Raw genomic sequence first — 18,184 nt, 5'->3', positions numbered from 1 at the left:
GAAACAAAATCGGTCTGGCTCCGTGACAAACACAAATTTGCTTATAAACTTTCGTTTAAGCCGTTCAGGACGGTTTCCACGGGTCGTCCTAGACATTTGGTTCATATATTGAAACAATGATGGTACCATAAACATTTTCGAGATCATTTCCACTGTATTTAATATATTTCTTCTTTTTCAACTTCATCTACTAAGAAAATTGAGGGAAACATATTCCTGACTTGCCCCACTGCCGGAATCCATGGTCAAATCTGAAAAAAAAAAAAAAAAATCTGCATATGATTGGTGCACAAGTCATTCTTGTACCGTAAATAATTTTTTAAATTTTGCTGTAAGAAACTTGAAGTTGAAGATACATACGCTCATATAAATTTTCATCAGTTACTGTTATAACAGAGATTCAGCCAACATCAAATTACTGTGTGGCCAGTTCACTTACATTTCGGCTCCCTTAGAAGAGTTATATAATCGATACATAGTTTCCTGCCTCACAAGCAGAGACCTGCAATTATCATTTTTAATATAACTTCGTCATCCATTACTGGCAACATTTGTCACGACCGGTCACGACCACGAGAATCGATAAAAAAAAGAAACTGACCGTGCGCTTTAGTCAGACATACGTCAATGAACTCAGTGGCCCCATTTGTTAACGAAAGCAAACCGGACCTTCTTATTGTAGTCTTCAAGGTCTTAGCAAAGGAAGAGATTGCTGAGCAACTGTAAGTTATGATCGTCTGAAATGTGACGCTCTGTAAACCTGAACGCCAGGAATCAAAGTTCTGCTGTCATCAAAATGGCGTCGTGTCGCACAAGACAATAATCTCAGTAATTACAGCAATAAATCCTTTGAAAATGTGGTAAAATTCAAAGAGACTGTGCTCGCATTTTGTGCGAAGGATGCGTTCCTGAAGACCTGCCATAATTCAAGACAAGTTCTCTTAGGAACAAATTCGGATTACTTCAAACTTTGCGCATAGAGTGAGTTCCTGTTAAGCTTTATAAAAGGTAAAGGTATCCCTGCAACAGGCCGTGGAAGCCCAAAGAGTTATGAGACGTTGGGGCTCCCATATTTTATCTAGACAATCGGCTCACAGATGGCGGTGAGGTTATCAGCCTTACGCGCCAGCTGCCCTTCACTCCCAGGAAGATTCCTGGTACTCATTTCTGTTAGAGGCTGAGTCGACTCTAGGGTCATAGTGCGGCTGGAGGGATTAGATCAATTGAGAAAAAAAACCAATGACCCCATCGGGACTTGAATCCGCGACCATCCTGCTTGTAGCATATTGCCTCAACCAACTACGCTACCTCGTGCCCAAATACGTTTGCTTTATATCGCACTATTTCAAATTAGCATAAAAAGCAACCCCGCTGTATTTGGGAACGACAATAGGCCTAACAAGTCAGACTTGCATTCACAGATGAATTACAGAAACATCTGCCGTACTTTTCAGCTCATATTCCTCTCTCATCATCCCATGTATACATATACATATGTATACATTTATCCCTGTGCTTAATTAATTAAGCACCACGCCATGAAGACGTGTTGGGGAATGGAGGAACAGCTCCACAATTCTTGACCTTAGGGCTAGATGGTGGTGAGTAATCAGCTACACATACCGGGCACTTAACTTCCAGGGAAAGAACCTCCGGTACTCATTGGATAGAAGGCTGAATGGAACCGCAGACTGTCTGGACAGAGTACAAAGACAACTCCGTGGCCTGTAGTCCGCAAGAGAACTATACCGACCGAGCGACCGCCTCTTGTCGGCCAAATTTGTGCCGACTTATGCAGATAGAAGGTGTCGCGTGGTCAGCGCAACGGATCCCCACTGCCGTTAATTTCGGTTTTCTAGACCGGAGCCGCTATTTTCTTGAAATAGCTCCTCAATTATCCTCACGAGGCTGAGTGGACACCGTTCCAGACCCACTACTTCTCATAAAATTTGGTAGCGCCGAGAATCGAACCCGAACCTCTGGATCTGTAGCCATGAACTCTGTTCACTAGACCACAGAGGCTGTCTCTGGACAGTGTAACGCAAAGAAACATTTCTTGCCCCTGCCGTGAATAGAACACCGGCTGTCCAGACAATAGTTCCTCGCTATACCGACTGAACTGTATCTTTGCGACTTCAAAGTCCAGTCTATCTGCATAATAATGATAATAAAAAATAAACCAGGACAATGTGTTGTGGCTTTACTGTCGCCAGCCGGAGGGGGCCAGAGGGCAACCACTTCTGTCCTGCAAAGCTCCAGTATGTACGACAGTTATCAACATTCCGACAGTCTGTTACGAAAAAAAATGTATTGCTTTCATGTTAAACAATAAAGCCGCCTCCTTCATATTGTAACCTGTAGAGCCGTTACTATGCAACGACTGCGAGATAAGAAAATATACAAGAGTTGTTTTTAGGCAACGGCTCGGTAAACACGTTCCCGCAGGAACAGACACGAACGCAACAATAGTACAGAAGAACAGTGTTTTCTATGTGGTCCGTGCCGGAATGTTATGACAGGGACGGTTTGGGGCAACCAGTTAGTTAAAAGAGTGCTCAGTTGAAAGTCAGCCTGTGAAGAGAAGAATTTATGTGTAAGTTTGTGAGACTGTTATAGTTCCTGTGTTAAAATCCGTTGCCATAAAACGACTAGTGGAGACTGAGAACACTAATATATGTGTGTGTCAGTGATCTGAAAGTGTAGTCATGAATCGTAAATGTATAAGTGGTCAATAAATCGAGTCAACATTCCAAACCCCGTCTACAGTCACTCAAACACGTGACAATGTTATTCATAAATATTTTCATTCTACGAATATCTTAGTTGGCCATAATGTTTAAGGACCCATGGACTCGCATGCAAAGTGAAAGCAGATCTTCATATCTTCAGTCTCACTAAATATGTACTTCAATGCGTAATTTTTTGAGAATTACTTCCAAAAAAAAATTATGGAAAAATGGAATAATGTTCAACATGTATTCAGAAGTTCACATTCTTTGCAGTCTGCTAGATGTATTAAAATGCTACAGTGTGTTGTCTAAAAAAACTGCTGCCAAAAAAATAACTTTAAATAAATAAATAAAGGTTGTTTCAAATTCAGATATACACGTGACATAACGAGTTAGTATTCCTCTCTCATTCCCTCCCGCGGAGCTCTACGCTAAATTCGTTATTGATCATCAGTCAACTATCGGCAGCGACGTTAGATAAATCTACATGAGAAATAAAAACACAGTCTAACAAACGTTACTTTAGTTGGTTATCAGCACTTATAAAACTACACTCTGCATCTTTTGGAAGAATAATGTTGCACACTTGTAACACAGCCACTCTTATAAGTGTAATAAAAAAATCGAATCTTATATCAGTCCATTGTTACTTGACGTCACAAGCAGTTTCCTCGCGATAGGTGCTACCTTGGCAGTGTGCTGTGTGCAGGGTAGGCGATTGGAAGATAACAGATGACTCACGCAGTATCTGCTTATATTCCAGGTAGTGCAACTTCTGTCTTGTATAAAAGACAGCACTTCCTAAGGCAGTTGCAGTTTCAAATTAGCCGTTGTTAGTGAGAACACTGCGTTTCTGACGATATGGAAGTGATTTAAATTCCAAATAATGCCGGAAATTACGAGTAATTCTGTATGTTCGTGCAGTGTTGCCATTTTGTTATAAAGCCAGTGAACACGACTGATTATTTTGACCCCAGCTGGTGGATATTTTGTTATGCCGTAAGTAGTATTGTGTTTTAAATTCTCTTTCGTGCCACCTGAGGGCACTAAATTTGTCAGTTTGAGTGCCAGGCATTTCGTCCAAGGAGAAGTAGAGAGAAAATATCTTAAAAATTGCCATTTTAGCTACTTAAGACTGTTTTTACTGATAACTGTAAGTATTAGATACAAGAAGAATTATTTAAATACTTTAATTTTTATGTAATAATAATTTGTTCTTTTCTTTTAAATCATGATTTCCAAAAGTTTAGGGGGACGAAAATGGCTGTTTATTTCCCCCATCCAGCGCCAATATGAAACTATGGAATCTCTTACAATTGTATTCATGTACGAATATACTATTTAGATTAAATTCGCTGCTATGAATTCGGATGGTCCCCGATTCAAATCCCGCCAAAAACGCCGGCTATCTTGATTGAGGCTTCTCGTGATTCTCCTCAGTGTTTCCAGGCAAATCTCGGGGTGGCTTCTCAAATTATATGAAACTTTCTTCCTCCCACATCCTCTCCATTTTATTATTCGCCGGTCTTCCTACTGTTCGACGCTACATAACTTCGGGTGCTGGCAGTGTCGGTAAATAAACACTCACCGATGGAGCTGAGCCCTTCTGGAGGAGCCGCCAATTCTGCAGCCACTCAAGAACTTGACAGCATTTTATGGAACCAGAAGGTTCATTGTAGTGTTCACAAGATTCCTCCACTGGCCCCTATCCTGAGCCAGATCAATCCAATCCATACCATCCCATTCTATCTCTCTACGATCAATCTTAATGTTATCAACCCACCTACGCTTGGAACTTCCCAGTGGTTGCTTTCCTTCTGGCTTTTCCCTCCAATATCCTATATGCATTCCTCTTCTCCCCCCATTCGTGCTACATGCCCTGCCCATCTCATCCTCCTGACTTGATCATTCTACTTATACTTGCAGAAGAGTACAAGTTATGAAGCTCCTCATTATGCAGTTTTCTCCAACAATAAGCAAAGAAGTAATAAAAATGGATGTACTAAACTGTTCATTTAAAGACGTTTCCCAACTTCTTATGTTGCATCGAAAGGAAGATGATTGTGGATGACGAACTGAGAAAAATAACACAGTATTGTCTGGAAGAACTGAGTAAAATCACTAAGAATATGGGTCAGGATATTTCGCCCTAAATACGTGGCTGCCCAAACGATAACCACATGACCGTGAAGTACGATGTCTAAACTTAACTAACCTAACTAATTAAGCACTATGCCATGAAGGCGTATGGGGGAGTAGATGTATAGATCCACATTTTCTTGACTTCGGCACTACCTGGAGGTGAGTGGTTAGCTTCACGCCCCTGCCGCTTTACCCATGGGAAAGAGCCCTCGGTACACATTGTATAGGAGGTTGGGTGGGCCCCAGAGCCGGTCTGGACCCTCTGGACGATATGGACCCTACCGGAACTCGAACTCAGGCACCTGCACATAGGCAGTCGCTATACCGACCGCGCTATCCCGGCTCACTCAGTCGGTATAGCGACTGCCTACCGATGAGGTCGGAGTTCGAGTCAATAAAGGGAAATGTTTAAGTAAAAGAAATACACTACAATTTGTGCTACTGAGTTCAGAGTAAGTGTACATTTGTTCGATGTAATTATGTAAATGCTGATCACAGTGGCCGCGCTGCCCAAGGCATCACATGTCTTCGCCTGCTTGAGCGCAGAGATCCTGGGTGTTCGAAGTCGAACTAATCCGCGAGATAAGGGTTTGAAAAAAAACACTTCGTAATGTGTCAGAGTAATATACTTAAAGCCAATGAAAATACTGCTGAAGGTGCTCAGACTTTACACAATTCTGCCTCTCAACCAGACAAAGTCTTCAGTGAAGTATATGACTTCTCGCGGCAGTGAACTTGAAGCGAATATATTTCCTAGGATGTGACGGAGTACACGAACAACATCGGTCCAAAGACGTTGAACATATAGAGGGCGTAAGATAAGGTAAATTGGTTCCTGTGCTTAACTATTAAGCACTATGTCATGAAGGCGTACGGGGGAGTGGACATGTGGATCCGCGTATTCTTAATTTCGGCACTAGCTGGAGATTAGTAGTGAGATTCACGCCCCTACCGCTTTTCCCCCTGTACCCATTGAATAGTAGGTTGTATAGGCCCCAGAGCTCGACGATGTGGAGAGGAGAAAAAATTAATCCCTCTGAGACTCGAACTCGGAACCCTGGGCCCTCCAACCTGTAGCTCGCTACAGCAACTGCGTTATCGCAGCGCATATAGATGGCGTACCGTTGGTTTCCTGAAGATACCGCCTATAGAGTTTCTTTTAGGGACATGGTCTTCATAAATTACTGAAATTTAATGAAAGTAGTTTAACCAGTTTATCAGAAAATTGAAAATTTTTGTTTTGGTGCTCCTATGAAAGGCTCTTATTTTTAGAGACAGAATGTTTCTGTTCGCCGATCACGGACCTGTTAGGGACAAGCTCATAAATAAATTGCGTCCAGGCCTTTGGGCTACAGCTGTAGACAGACAGACAGACAGACAGAAACCAATTTTCTTATTCATATGTCCTCAAAACGTATAAGTAGGGACAAAGTTGTCTCTGTGCTCAACGGCTTCAAGCACTACGCCATGAAGGCGTATGGGGGAGTGGATGTATAGATCCACATTTTCTTGATCTCGTCACTAGCTGGAGGTGAGTGATCAGCTTCACGCCCCGGACACTTTACCCCCGAGGAAAGAGCCCCCGGTACCCATTGGATAGGAGGTTGTGTGAACCCGAGAGCCGGTCTGGAAGACGTGGAGAAGAGAAAATTCTTGAACCTACCGGGACTCGAACTCCGACACCTCGGTCGTCCAGCCCGTAGCTAGTCGCTATACCGACTGAGCTATCCCGGCTCTTTCAAAATCTCATGACCAGTTTTCTTTCACGATCATAGTACTTTATCGTGGTACGTACATGAGAAAGGAGGAAAAGGCAACATTTTACCAAAATATACGGAGTCACGTTCGAGAAGGTTATACTCTTCAGACCCTTTACTAGTTTCGTACATCAGTAGTTTATACAGGTTGAAGTACGATTTTCCCGTAGGTACACAAAACTTTTCAACCGCTATACGCAGCTTTATGTCACTTTTCCCCCCGGAATTAACTGCGTTCTTACGTAATCAGTTCTTGTGCAGGTATTGCATAAGCAGTGTGGAAACTACATGCAGCACTCAGAGCGTAAACGGGAAATTTAAATAACTGAATCATGGAAAACCAGACAAAGTTTCGGAGATCGCAAGAAATCAAGAAATGCCATCACCATAAGAATATAGGATTCAGAAATCTCTGCTATTCTGTTCAAGAAAATAAAGGTAAGTTCAGATAAAAAATATTAACATTATTAAAGATGATTATGCATAAGTTTATGCATTAACACACAGGGCTCTATAAATAGCGGAACAAACAGCATGTGTCCCTTCATTTGTATTTATGCAGCCAGGGAATACGTCTTTCTTTCCCCCCAAAACGTATGTTGATGCTTTCCTACTGTCTGAAGAAAGGTATCGAGTGAGGTTGAGAAAGTTCTACGAAAAGTGTTTCGTAAATTTCAAATATCACCTAATACATAACAGAAAAATATGAGAGCAGCATGATTCTGTGATCATAATTCATTCATTCATTCATCAGTAATCTGTCAGATGACAGGTCCACAGCCTCTTCCAAAACAGTTTCTCCACTTAATGCGATCTTCTGTTTTTGGAAAGAGACTATCCAGGAATAGTGATAATGTGGTAGTTTTTCCATTTGCTTTCCACATCGCAGTACAACAGCCGTTCAAACCACTCTGGTCACGCCTGTTGCTATACGAACTTGAACCATCTCGAGCATCATTTTCTCTGTGCTTCAAGTCGCCGCTGATGACGCTGCTTCCGGCATCAGTTTTCGGTCTCTCTCTTCGTCTGATGCCTACCCTTTGACCTGTCCAGCAAGGGAGGCCCTGCCAGTAGCTACGCTACCGCTGGTATAGCTCTCAGGGTCCTTGGCATACTCAAACACCCTCACCACGATAAGGTGGAGACACCAACGAGGGGGTGATCATAATATGACGAAATAATTCATTGCTAGGCAACGGGTCACTAAACACATTCTCTAGGAAACGAATACAGAGGCAATAATAGAAGAATTGCCGTTCCTATAACAATAGAGGAATTGCTAGGGGCACGCGGAAGCGTACTTAGTTGAGGCGCTATGTTACAAACTGGAAGGTCGCGGGTTCGAGTCCCGATGAGATCACTGGATTTTCCAGTTGACCTAATCCTTCCGGCCACACCATCGCCCTGGGGTCGACTCAGCCTCCAATAGAAATAAGTACCAGGAATCTTCATTGGGTGTAAAGAGCAGCCGGCGCGTAAGGCTGACAACCTCACCGCCATCTGTGAGCCGATTTTCTAGAAAATGTGGGAGCCTCGAAGTCTCACAAAACTATAGGTCTCCACGGCTGTTACAGGGATAGCTTTACATTCTAATATCGCAAATATTTCCCAACATTGGGCTTGTCGCGTAATTTTATGTTAATTTTAGGAGGCCACCTTATCAGAAAATTGGGGATCGCCTGTCCTACGGTATAATGCGACCCTTCAGTGATCTGAAGTTGGATATCCTGAATTAAATATAGTTTATTCTGTTAGTAGATGTTACATGATGACAGGAGGCAGAGGAGGTCACCTGAACCTAAAAAAGGAGAACTTATTTTTTTTTCTTACTTTATTTAACACTTTTAGATTAGATAACACAGAATGAGGGGATTATAAATCGGATAATGGTTCGGTAACAAGCAGTACACGGAGGTCTCAGGTACAATTTCAGATTATGTCGACATGTGCTTGGAGGAACTGACGAAAACTATGAAAAACACCTGTCAGAATTATCCGCGACACGGCCGATATTCGAAACAGTTATCAAGACCACTGTTTCTAATACTAATACTAATATTGTGCTTCTGGACACTACCCATCGTCCTGTTTTTATCTAAAAACTCTGTCCTGTTTATATTTCAAAACATAACGTTTCGGAGACTGGATACTGTCTCTGTCTTCAAGTGGAACTTACTCATTTGGGCCCAATCCCTAGAGCTAGTCCCTATCTCCGGAGACAGGGGGACAGAATCCAGTCTCTGAAACGTTGTGTTTTGAAAAATAAACAGATTGATGGATAGTGTCCAGAAACATAATACTCGTCTTTATATTACTGTACCATCGTCACAAACTTCTTAGATCTTATCCACTGTTTCTAAGCATTCTAACCCCTTCACTTTCACTCCACCCTTATCAGAAGGGCAAGGGAGCGAACCCTGGGAACCCTCTAAAACAACGACGTTCTTCCTTTGCCCGAAATAAAGTGTTTCTGAGTTGTTCCATGAATTTCCCCTTTCAGCTATTATTCTATTGCTCCTTAACTCTCTCTCTCTCGGGGTTAAACTGTGTGTTACGGTAGGTTCAGTTTAACATTGTGAGCCCCGGGTACACACAGTGCATGTTTAAGTTTCAGCAAGACAGGAACAGCCGAAAGTGATTCTACGAGGTGTAAATGGGGAGTTCCGATCCGGACGCCTAACAGCAATCCTTGGGCCTTCAGGAGCAGGCAAATCCTCCCTCCTGAACGTACTCTCAGGATTTAAGTGAGTACCCTACAGTTTATTTTTCGAGCATTGAGTGCACTTGAATGGTTTGCGCGTAGCAAGTTAAGGCCATCATTTCAGTTGCTAAAATTCCAGAGGTCCGGGTTCGATTACCGGAGCTACCAGATTTTCTGAGTAGTGGATCTAGAACGGGGTCCAGTCCAGATGGAGATGCGCTTGTAAGCCTTACACGCCGGCCGATCTTTAGCCTCAGGAAGATTCCTGGTACTCATTTCTGTTATAAGCTGAGTCGAATCCAGGACCATAGTGAGGCTGGAAGGATTAGGTCAATTGAAAATTCAGTGACATCACCGGGAGTACCAGGAATATTCCTGGGGGTAAAGGGCGGCCGGAGCATAAGGCTGACAACCTCGTCATCATATGTGAGGAGATTGTCAAGAGAAAACGTGAGGGCCTCGACGTCTCATAAGTCTATAGGCCTCCACGACCGGTTACAGGAATATAAATTTTAGTGGTTTTCTCAAATTGTAACAAAGGTTAAAACAGGAGGGGGCGGGGGGCGATGAAGTATAATGTTGGGGGTTGTTAAGTGTGCCCTTACTTTCACCTTTTTAACGTTTGTCTCAGAGCTAACGTCCTCCGTTCTATCAAATGTAAATTGTACACATAAGACGGTATAAATTTAAGTAATATTTATGCGTGGTTTCTGAATCGAATGGAATATCAAGTAAGGTGCAAGTAAACCCTGGACAGGTTCATTTGACATTCAAGTATAGGATGTGTCGCCACCCGAAAGTGACACCCAAGCATCAGGGCCATAACTCACAGCAGATATTGATTGCTATCCGAGTTGTCACCAGTCTGGCCAGTCACTTGCTTTTATTGAAGTAAATTTTGTCTGCCCCTCAAGTCCAGTTTAGACTTCGAGAGGCCTTGAGCTGTGAAAAAGATCAGGCCCATACGAAGTATGTAGAAACAATGATTAATAAACAGCAAAAAGTAAAGTTGCCCCTGTGCTTAACTAATTAAACACTAAGGTAGGTCGCACACCTTCCTGCGTCAAGCCACGTAACAGTCAACAGGCGATGTCTGCGACATGACGCAAAGGGCGACGCAAAGGAAACCCGGTGCCTGGGGATATAACTTGAGCATCCTGTTCCTGGGGGACATAAATACAGATATCTGGTCCTCCAGGCTTGGGGGTTGAACGCTAAGGGTGACGCCCTTGCTCTGTAAGTAATTTATTATTGCGAAATGTAAAGAAGTGAAAACCAAACTGCAAACATGATAGAATTTTCTAAGGAAAGCTATGGCTTAATTAGGACTGTTTTTACAAATGCTGTTGCTGCTGCTGATGATGATGATGATGATTTTTACTTGATAGTTACACTGGTGGAATTTCTGATGACAGAAGAGAATTTTACAAAAACACAGCAATTTCGTTTCAAAGAAACGTCAGTTCTGGAAAAATACAAAAATATACTAAAGTGTATAGAAAAAACTCCGTGGCTTCAGTCAGCAAGCGAACTATACCGACAGAGCGACCGCCGCTTGTCGACGAAGTGTCAACTTTACCGGGTAGAGGGTGTTGCGTGGTCAGCGCAACGAATCCCCACTACCGTTAATTTCGGTTTTCTAGACCGGAGCCGCTATTTCGTTGAAATACTCCTCAATTATCCTCACGAGGCTGAGTGGACCCCCTTCCAGACCCATTACTTCTCAGAAAATCTGGTATCGCCGGGAATCGAACCCGGGACCTCTGGATCTGTAGCCAGGAACTCTGACCACTAGGCTGCAGATTACACGTAAATAGCGATTAGAGGCCGCCTTCTCTTCGCGGAAGTCCGGTTCCATTGCTAAGTGAATTCTTATTGAGACTGGGGGTGGATTCAGTGAAACTGGGGCAGTTTCCCCCCCTATGAGGCGCCAAGCGTTGAAAATTTCTATCCTCTAAGATCTTTTTTTTTTATTTTAGAAAATGTATGTACAAAGAAGGCCTAGGCAATTCCCCTCCAGCCTTCTGTACCTGACAGATGTGACATCTCTTGGTATCTTAGTTGAACTACGTAGTCAAGAAATATTTGTAGGGAATTCCCTCCACACACTTTTTAAATTATACGCGACTGTACATGTTACTTACGTTTCGAATACGGGTCAGGAATGCCGACTGCAAAATTATGGCATTCGGTTCATAGCAAGAATAAGTGGAGCCTTATCTACATTCGTCCTTCACACCGTGGTGGCCTCGTGACTCTTGTCATATGTTCTGTAATTATTTACAGGAGTAGTGGAGTGACTGGTTACATCACCGTGAACGGTGTTGAGAGGAACACTGAAGAGTTCCGCAGAGAATCCTGCTACATCACGCAGAACTGCTACCTCATGGACCTCCTAACCACGAGAGAGACTCTTGCAGTCGCCGCCAGCTTCAAACTAAACGCCAAGGTCACAACGCGGGAAAAAAATGACATGGTACGCTCTCACAAACGTTGCAACATTTGTTTCCAGGTGGTTAGTCGCCGGTTTCGGGCCCATGTCAGGTCATGTGGGATTTATGGTGGACAAAGCGGCACTGAGACAGGTTATTTCCGAGTGCTACAGTTTCCTCTGTAAATTTTCATTCCACCGACTGCTCCGCACGTCGGTCACAGTGGCCGCGCGGTCTAAGGCATGAACCGTCTTCGCCCGCTCGAACACTGGGATCGTGGATTCGAATCAGACTTGAGGCATGGATTCCTGTGGGTATTTATTCCGTGTTTGTGTTGTTTTGTGTGTAGGTAGCGGCCTTGCGACGAGCTGATATCCCGTCCAAGGAGTCCTACCGGTTGTGTATAGGTTAAGATACTGAGAAAGCGGCCAAGGACCACAAGGGCTGTACAGCCATGTACAGACAGGCGGATAGATTGCTCCACAATCATCATCATCTATCATCCGGGGCTGGTAGAACAGGCCAGTTAGTGGCCGACGTACCAAGTGGACTCAGTCTCACCCCAACCCAAGAAATACATAAAAAAAATAGTTTTTATGGGCCAGTCTACAAAACCGAGATTAACGGCCGTGGGGATCCGTTGCGCTGACCACGTGACACCCTCTATCCGCTAAAGTTGGCATTAACTTCGCCGACAAGCGACGGTCGCTAGGTCGGTATAGTTCGTTTACGGACTACAGGCAACGGAATTTGTTTTTTAGTTTTAATGATATAAGGTGGGGGGTACGGGCTCTTATGTTCACCCCCATGGAGCCGAGACCTTCTTGAAGGGCTGATTGTCGCTCAGCTTGTCAAGCGAGTTAGCACTTTTTACGAAACTCCAAGTGCCATTACCGCGAGATCTGACGTTCTGATGAAGGTAACTGTAAGGGATGTCGTCATCTGGGATGTGACGCCATGTGCTCTGGTAAATGTTGAGGTCCAGTGTTTCCTTAGCCCGACTCCACTGGCTTCCTTCTACCACGAAACGGCTCTCACACAGCCATTAGCTATCACAACTTATCTACACTTGAAAATGGCCCGTCTCTCCTTACTCTTGTTACTTTGGGTCTCGAGTTCCACTCCTCTCAGCCAGTATCAGAACCACTTTCTCTACACTTAACTCACGTCACTTCCCTGAAGACAGAGGCAAAAATTTCCTTCGAAACTACCAGACTACTCTGTATCATACAATAGAAATCAACATTATTCATTACCACGTTCACAAAAGCACCGAGCCTTGTTCTGAGCCTAATGAATTTACGGCTCTCCCAGAGATCAGGCTGTCAGTCGTCGACTTTTCATCGCAGAGATTCGGGTTCAATACCACGGCAGTGTACGTGGGATTTGTGGTGGATAAATAGTCACTGAGACGGGACTTACCCCGAGGACTTCCTTCTCACCCTTCCCCCGACAGTTATCATTCCACCAATGCAATAATAATAAAAATAAGAAACAAACTCCGTGACTTTAGTCCGCAAACGAACTATACCGACTGAGCGACCGTTGCTCGTCAGCGAAGTTAGTGCCGGTCTAGAAACCGAAATTAACGGCCGTGGGAATTTGTTACACTGACCACGCGACACCCTCTATCCGCTAAATGATATTAATAATAATAAGTTCTGTGAAGAACAATAGCCTGCTTTACTTTGATACGTCACGGACCGTACTGAAAACGAAATAATTAGGGACTACACAGACAAATATTGATATCATGTAATAACCTGCAAAGACCCGTTGCCGTTGCCTAGCAATAGTAAGGAGGGGGATACACAGACAGTAAGGTGATCTCAAAAGCATTTAAAAAAAATTAGGGAGACAAGAAGACAGGAAGGTTATTTTCTCCTAATAAAAATTAGGGGGAATACACAGATAGATGGACAGACATGAAAGGATATAGAGAGAGACAGACTGCAAGGTGATCTCATAAACTTCTTTTCATTTTTTAGAATAAGGAAAGTGAGTTAATAATAATAATAATAATAATAATAATAATAATAATAATAATAATGAACAAAAGTGAAATAAATCCAGTACATAACCTTTCATCCTATGTGTTTCAGCTCTGTTGTCCCTGCACATGCGTAGTGTGCAGACTATGAGAAACATAATTACATGTCCATTTTTGTTGTGGCAGATAAATGATATTTTGGAGCTGTTGGGCCTGAGGAAGGCAGCGGAAACGCGGGTAGGGAAGCTGTCTGGCGGAGAGAAGAAGAGGCTGTCCATCGGGCAGGAGCTCCTGACCAACCCTCCGGTTATGTTTTTCGACGAACCAACCAGGTGAGGATATCTGTGCAGATCCGCCATGTTGGAAGTCTTAAGGCACTGTAGTGACTGCACGAATTAAGAAGATTGCTGTGGTGAAAGAAGAAGAAGGGACATTCCGTGACACTGGTTCAGAATTTGGACACAACATTGCATTACCTCACACTCTTTTATATAATTCTTAGTCAAAACGTAATATGATTTTGTTTTCTATTTCTTCTTAATAAAAAAACTCCGTGATTTGAGTCCGCAAGCGAACTATAACGACAGAGCGACCGCCGCTTGTCGGTGAAGTTGATCCAAACTTTAGCGGATAGAGGGTGTCGCGTGGTCAGCGCAACGAATCCCCATGGCCGTTAATTTCGGTTTTCTAGACCGGAGACGCTACTTCCTTGAAATAGCTCCTCAAGTATCCTCACGAGACTGAGTGGATCCCGTTCCAGACCGACTACTTCTCCGAAAGAATCTGGTAGCGCCGGGAATCGAACCCGGACCTCTGGATCTGTATCCAGGAACTCTGACCACTACACCACAGAGGCGGTCTTCTTAATATTCTTATAAATTCTGAGTATTTCAAAGAGAGGATATACCCAGTGCCTGGGGGGGGGGGAATAACTGGGCCACCCTGTCATTGGGCTGCATAAATAAAGAGGCCTAGTCCTTCAGGCGCTGATCGCAGTTGTCGCACGGTCTAAGGCATTGTAACGTGTTTGGGCGACTGAGAGACGGGTTTGGATTGGTAATTGGTTTTATTTACAACCTACAGGTCGTAACTGCAATTGATTATAACACTATTACTGATTTACGCAATTTACAGTCACTACACCCTGATCTCTTTACTCTATCTGCAGCAGTTTTCACGGGAACTATAAAAGTCTCACTGAATCACACACTCCCAATATCACTGCACTACAGCACGCACTCTATACGTGAATCCTCACAGGCAGACCTCTTGTACTCTTCTGTACTCCTGGTTCCAATGCGCTCCATTCTCGTTCTTGTACTCGCAACTGCTGAACCATCCCATACTCTCCATTTTGTCGCTGTTAATTCACATTGCGACTGACGGTCAGTCAGTCAGTAAGTCCTTGCATCGAACCCCATCTGGGGCTCATGAACAGGTATTTATTACTGTTTGACAGTTACGGTCTTGTTTTTGTGGGGCACCCTCTCTAACGAGAGGACGGGTCTGTCTTTTTTACATGCTGCTGGTCCTTGGCAGCGCAGTCTTTCTCGGGTCTGAGTCCCTTGCGACTCGCGACCATATTTTACTGTCTCAGATCTGAGACTTCCCTTTTCGTCGCCTCCTACGACTCGCAGGGTCACGGTGGAGGTATTCGAACCCGCCTCCACACGGGGGATTAAATTCATTTTAAGAATACAGCAAGAAGACCTGCCGATTCCAGTGACCCCGTGGTCTAAGGCATGAACCGTCTTCGCCCGCTCCAACCCTGGAATCGTGGGCTCGAATCTCATTCTAGGCATGGATGTCTGTTTCCTTTTATTCTGTGTTTAGGTAGCGGCCTTGTGAAGGGCTGATCTCCCGTCCAAGGAGTCCTACCTATTGTATATAGATTAATAAACTGAAAAAGCGGCAAAGGTCCAACAAAAGAGCTGTAGATAGATAGATAGATAGATAGATAGATAGATAGATAGATAGACAGATAGATAGATAGATAGTAAGAAGCGTTAATTATCTAATTTAAGGTACTATGCCGATTTTCCTGGATGGACTGAGGAAACATGTGAAGAAGCTCAAGATAGTCACGTTCTAGGAAGAAGCATGACCCGTGGCTTCGACGATTAACAGTGTCCTTGAAATTCTTGGCTGACCGGTGTAAAAAAGTCCTCGTAACATTTACACGTGTAACAAAACCCGTCCAGCTCAGCGACGTGTATATGAGTTTGACGCTGTTCAGTCTTAGTCCTTATTTATTTGGATGATTATAAATGACGATTAACTTTATTTATAATTAATTCCCGGTAATCTTAACTTCAAAAGTCTTATGTTTCGATATTACTGGAACTTTATTGTGATCTATAATATCCTATTTCATTGTCTGGGACGTGCAATACGGTGTTTATGTTGAAATTTCTAGATTCTGGCAGGACCAATAAGTCCGGAGTTCTGACATTTACGAGCAGTCATAAATTTAACTCGGGTACAGGAAACCGGACGCGCCTACAAAAGTCAATGAGAAGGACAGGTCAGAACTCGTTAAAATTGCCTGTGAATGAGGGCCATTATGATTGAGTTGCCTCGTTCAAACTTCCTTACGGAAGATGGAATGACTTGTACATGTCCGCGCCATGGAGAATTCGAATTCTTTGGAATTCCCGGCGTGGGGTGTGCAAGCCATTCCATAAAAAGAGACTTTCATCCAATTCTGAAGTGTAGGGACTTGATCCTTGCACGCTCCAAGGCCCAGTTTGCAGATCGAGTAACATGTTATAATTTAAAGCATAAGCATACAGTAAATTAACAATGTGGTTTGGAGAACAGGTTGGATAACTCCCAGAATACCCCTACCCTGAGTCCCATGCTAACCGACCCAATTGGTTTCCCGTACCTACACTAACATTTCGAACTGTGAGAACTTGCAGTGTCCAGGTGTAGCAGGGATAGCACCATTCCGACCGAGCTGATAAAACAAAGGCGGGTTGGAAAAGAGCGGTGTTAGGCTGTAGGTTGTTCGTATTTCAGTGCGGACTCTGCATTTCTGCGGTTGGTCATTTACAGAAAAGAATCAGAGGGAAATACCCAGCCTCGTATTGACTGGTACCAGTAACTCTTCTCCAAGGGTACAACAGTCGGAGCGTGGAGCTGATCAGTCACATCCATCTAGCACATGCACTACACCCCCAATTACCGTGATAGTCGCGTTCATAAAACTGCTACAACTATTAAATAATTTTGTTAATCCTTTGGTTTGGTTCCCTTTAATTTTCTTTAAAAATAAGTAATTTTAGCGGCCTCCTAATGAAATATTTTAAGCCAAAGAATTTTCATACATTTAGTCTTCGCTAACGAACTGATTAACGCGTGAAGTATAATCCTTCATGAGAAGCCAGAATTTATTCAGTTAGTCAAGAAATTATCGGCATTTTGTGGATCCTGGAGGCATTTTACAACATTCATATACTTAGACTGAATCACGTCTGGGCCATGCCATAACTCAGGCGGTTACTCGCCGGCTTCCCACCACGGCGGTCCGGTTTCAAGCCCAGGTCAAGTCATGTAGAATTTGTGATGGACAAAGTGGCACTGGGACAGGTTTTCTCCGAGTACTTCCATTTCCACTGCCAATTCTCATCCCACCAATTGCTCCACATTCATCATCTAACATCCGGGACTGGTGCAATAGGCCAGAAGTTGCCGACGTACCGAGTGGACTCAGTTTCACCCCACCCCCAAGAAACTAAGAAACAACTAACATCTCTGAAGATTCGCCGTAGCTTGAGTACATAACTTATGAAAGAGAGGTGACGTCTGATCCCATTGTACTTTGAGAACAGGATCTAGTTTCTTCCTAATGATGATGCAACCCCAAAGCATCTTTCAGACACAGCATAAGAACTCCGTGCCGGTCACGGTAGCCGAGCGGTCTAAGGCATGTACTGTCTTCGCTCGCTTGGAAATCGGGATCGTGGGTTCGAATCCCACTCAGGGCATGGATGTTTAGTTTGTGTGTGTGCGTTTTTCTATGTTTGTGTATAGGTAGAGGCCTTGCGACGAGCTGATCACCCGCCAAAGGAGTCCTACCGAATGTGTAATATCTAGAAAAACCGAAGTGAACGGAGAATTTCATGGAGGTAGGCCTAGGCCCACTGGGGCTGTAGTGCCAAGGAAAAAAAAATAAGAACTCCGTTGTCAATTGAACCATGCCCACACCCTCCCATCATGCTCCTCTGAGATCTTAATATTCTTCCATATACAGTAGAACTTGGTTATAACGTCATCAAAGGGACCTAAAAATAGTGTCGTTATAAACGAAAGTCGTTGTAACCGAAATGGGCACTTCCACAGTAGCCTTATGTTAGTCACGTAAAAATCTACCAAAACCGGGTTAAAATGTTGCATTTTTTTTAGTGAAATTACGTAGTTAAGTACAGACT

At 43.6% G+C, this 18,184-nt stretch overlaps 1 protein-coding gene across 3 annotated transcripts in view; it reads left to right on the top strand.

The window, feature by feature from the left end:
- The first annotated feature begins 3,261 nt into the window (after window positions 1-3,261).
- LOC111872437 (ATP-binding cassette sub-family G member 1) overlaps window positions 3,262-18,184 on the top strand; it is a 28,399-nt gene continuing 13,476 nt past the window's right edge. The window contains exons 1-5 of one of the 3 annotated variants that reach the window (XM_023866362.2): window positions 3,262-3,728; window positions 6,890-7,066; window positions 9,243-9,372; window positions 11,616-11,805; window positions 13,938-14,083. In XM_023866362.2, the coding sequence (XP_023722130.1) occupies window positions 6,961-7,066; window positions 9,243-9,372; window positions 11,616-11,805; window positions 13,938-14,083 (572 nt within the window). In that variant the 5' untranslated portion in view covers window positions 3,262-3,728; window positions 6,890-6,960. Of the gene's footprint in view, window positions 3,729-6,878; window positions 7,067-9,236; window positions 9,373-11,615; window positions 11,806-13,937; window positions 14,084-18,184 lie in introns of all 3 variants that reach the window. The other 2 variants (XM_023866361.2, XM_023866360.2) reach the window with 2 other exon arrangements.

The sequence above is a fragment of the Cryptotermes secundus genome, unplaced genomic scaffold, assembly GCF_002891405.2.
Source record: "Cryptotermes secundus unplaced genomic scaffold, Csec_1.0 scaffold247, whole genome shotgun sequence".
Classification (NCBI taxonomy): domain Eukaryota; kingdom Metazoa; phylum Arthropoda; class Insecta; order Blattodea; family Kalotermitidae; genus Cryptotermes; species Cryptotermes secundus.
The sequence above is the reverse complement of the archived record's forward strand: the minus strand, read 5'-3'. Positions and strand labels throughout refer to the sequence as shown.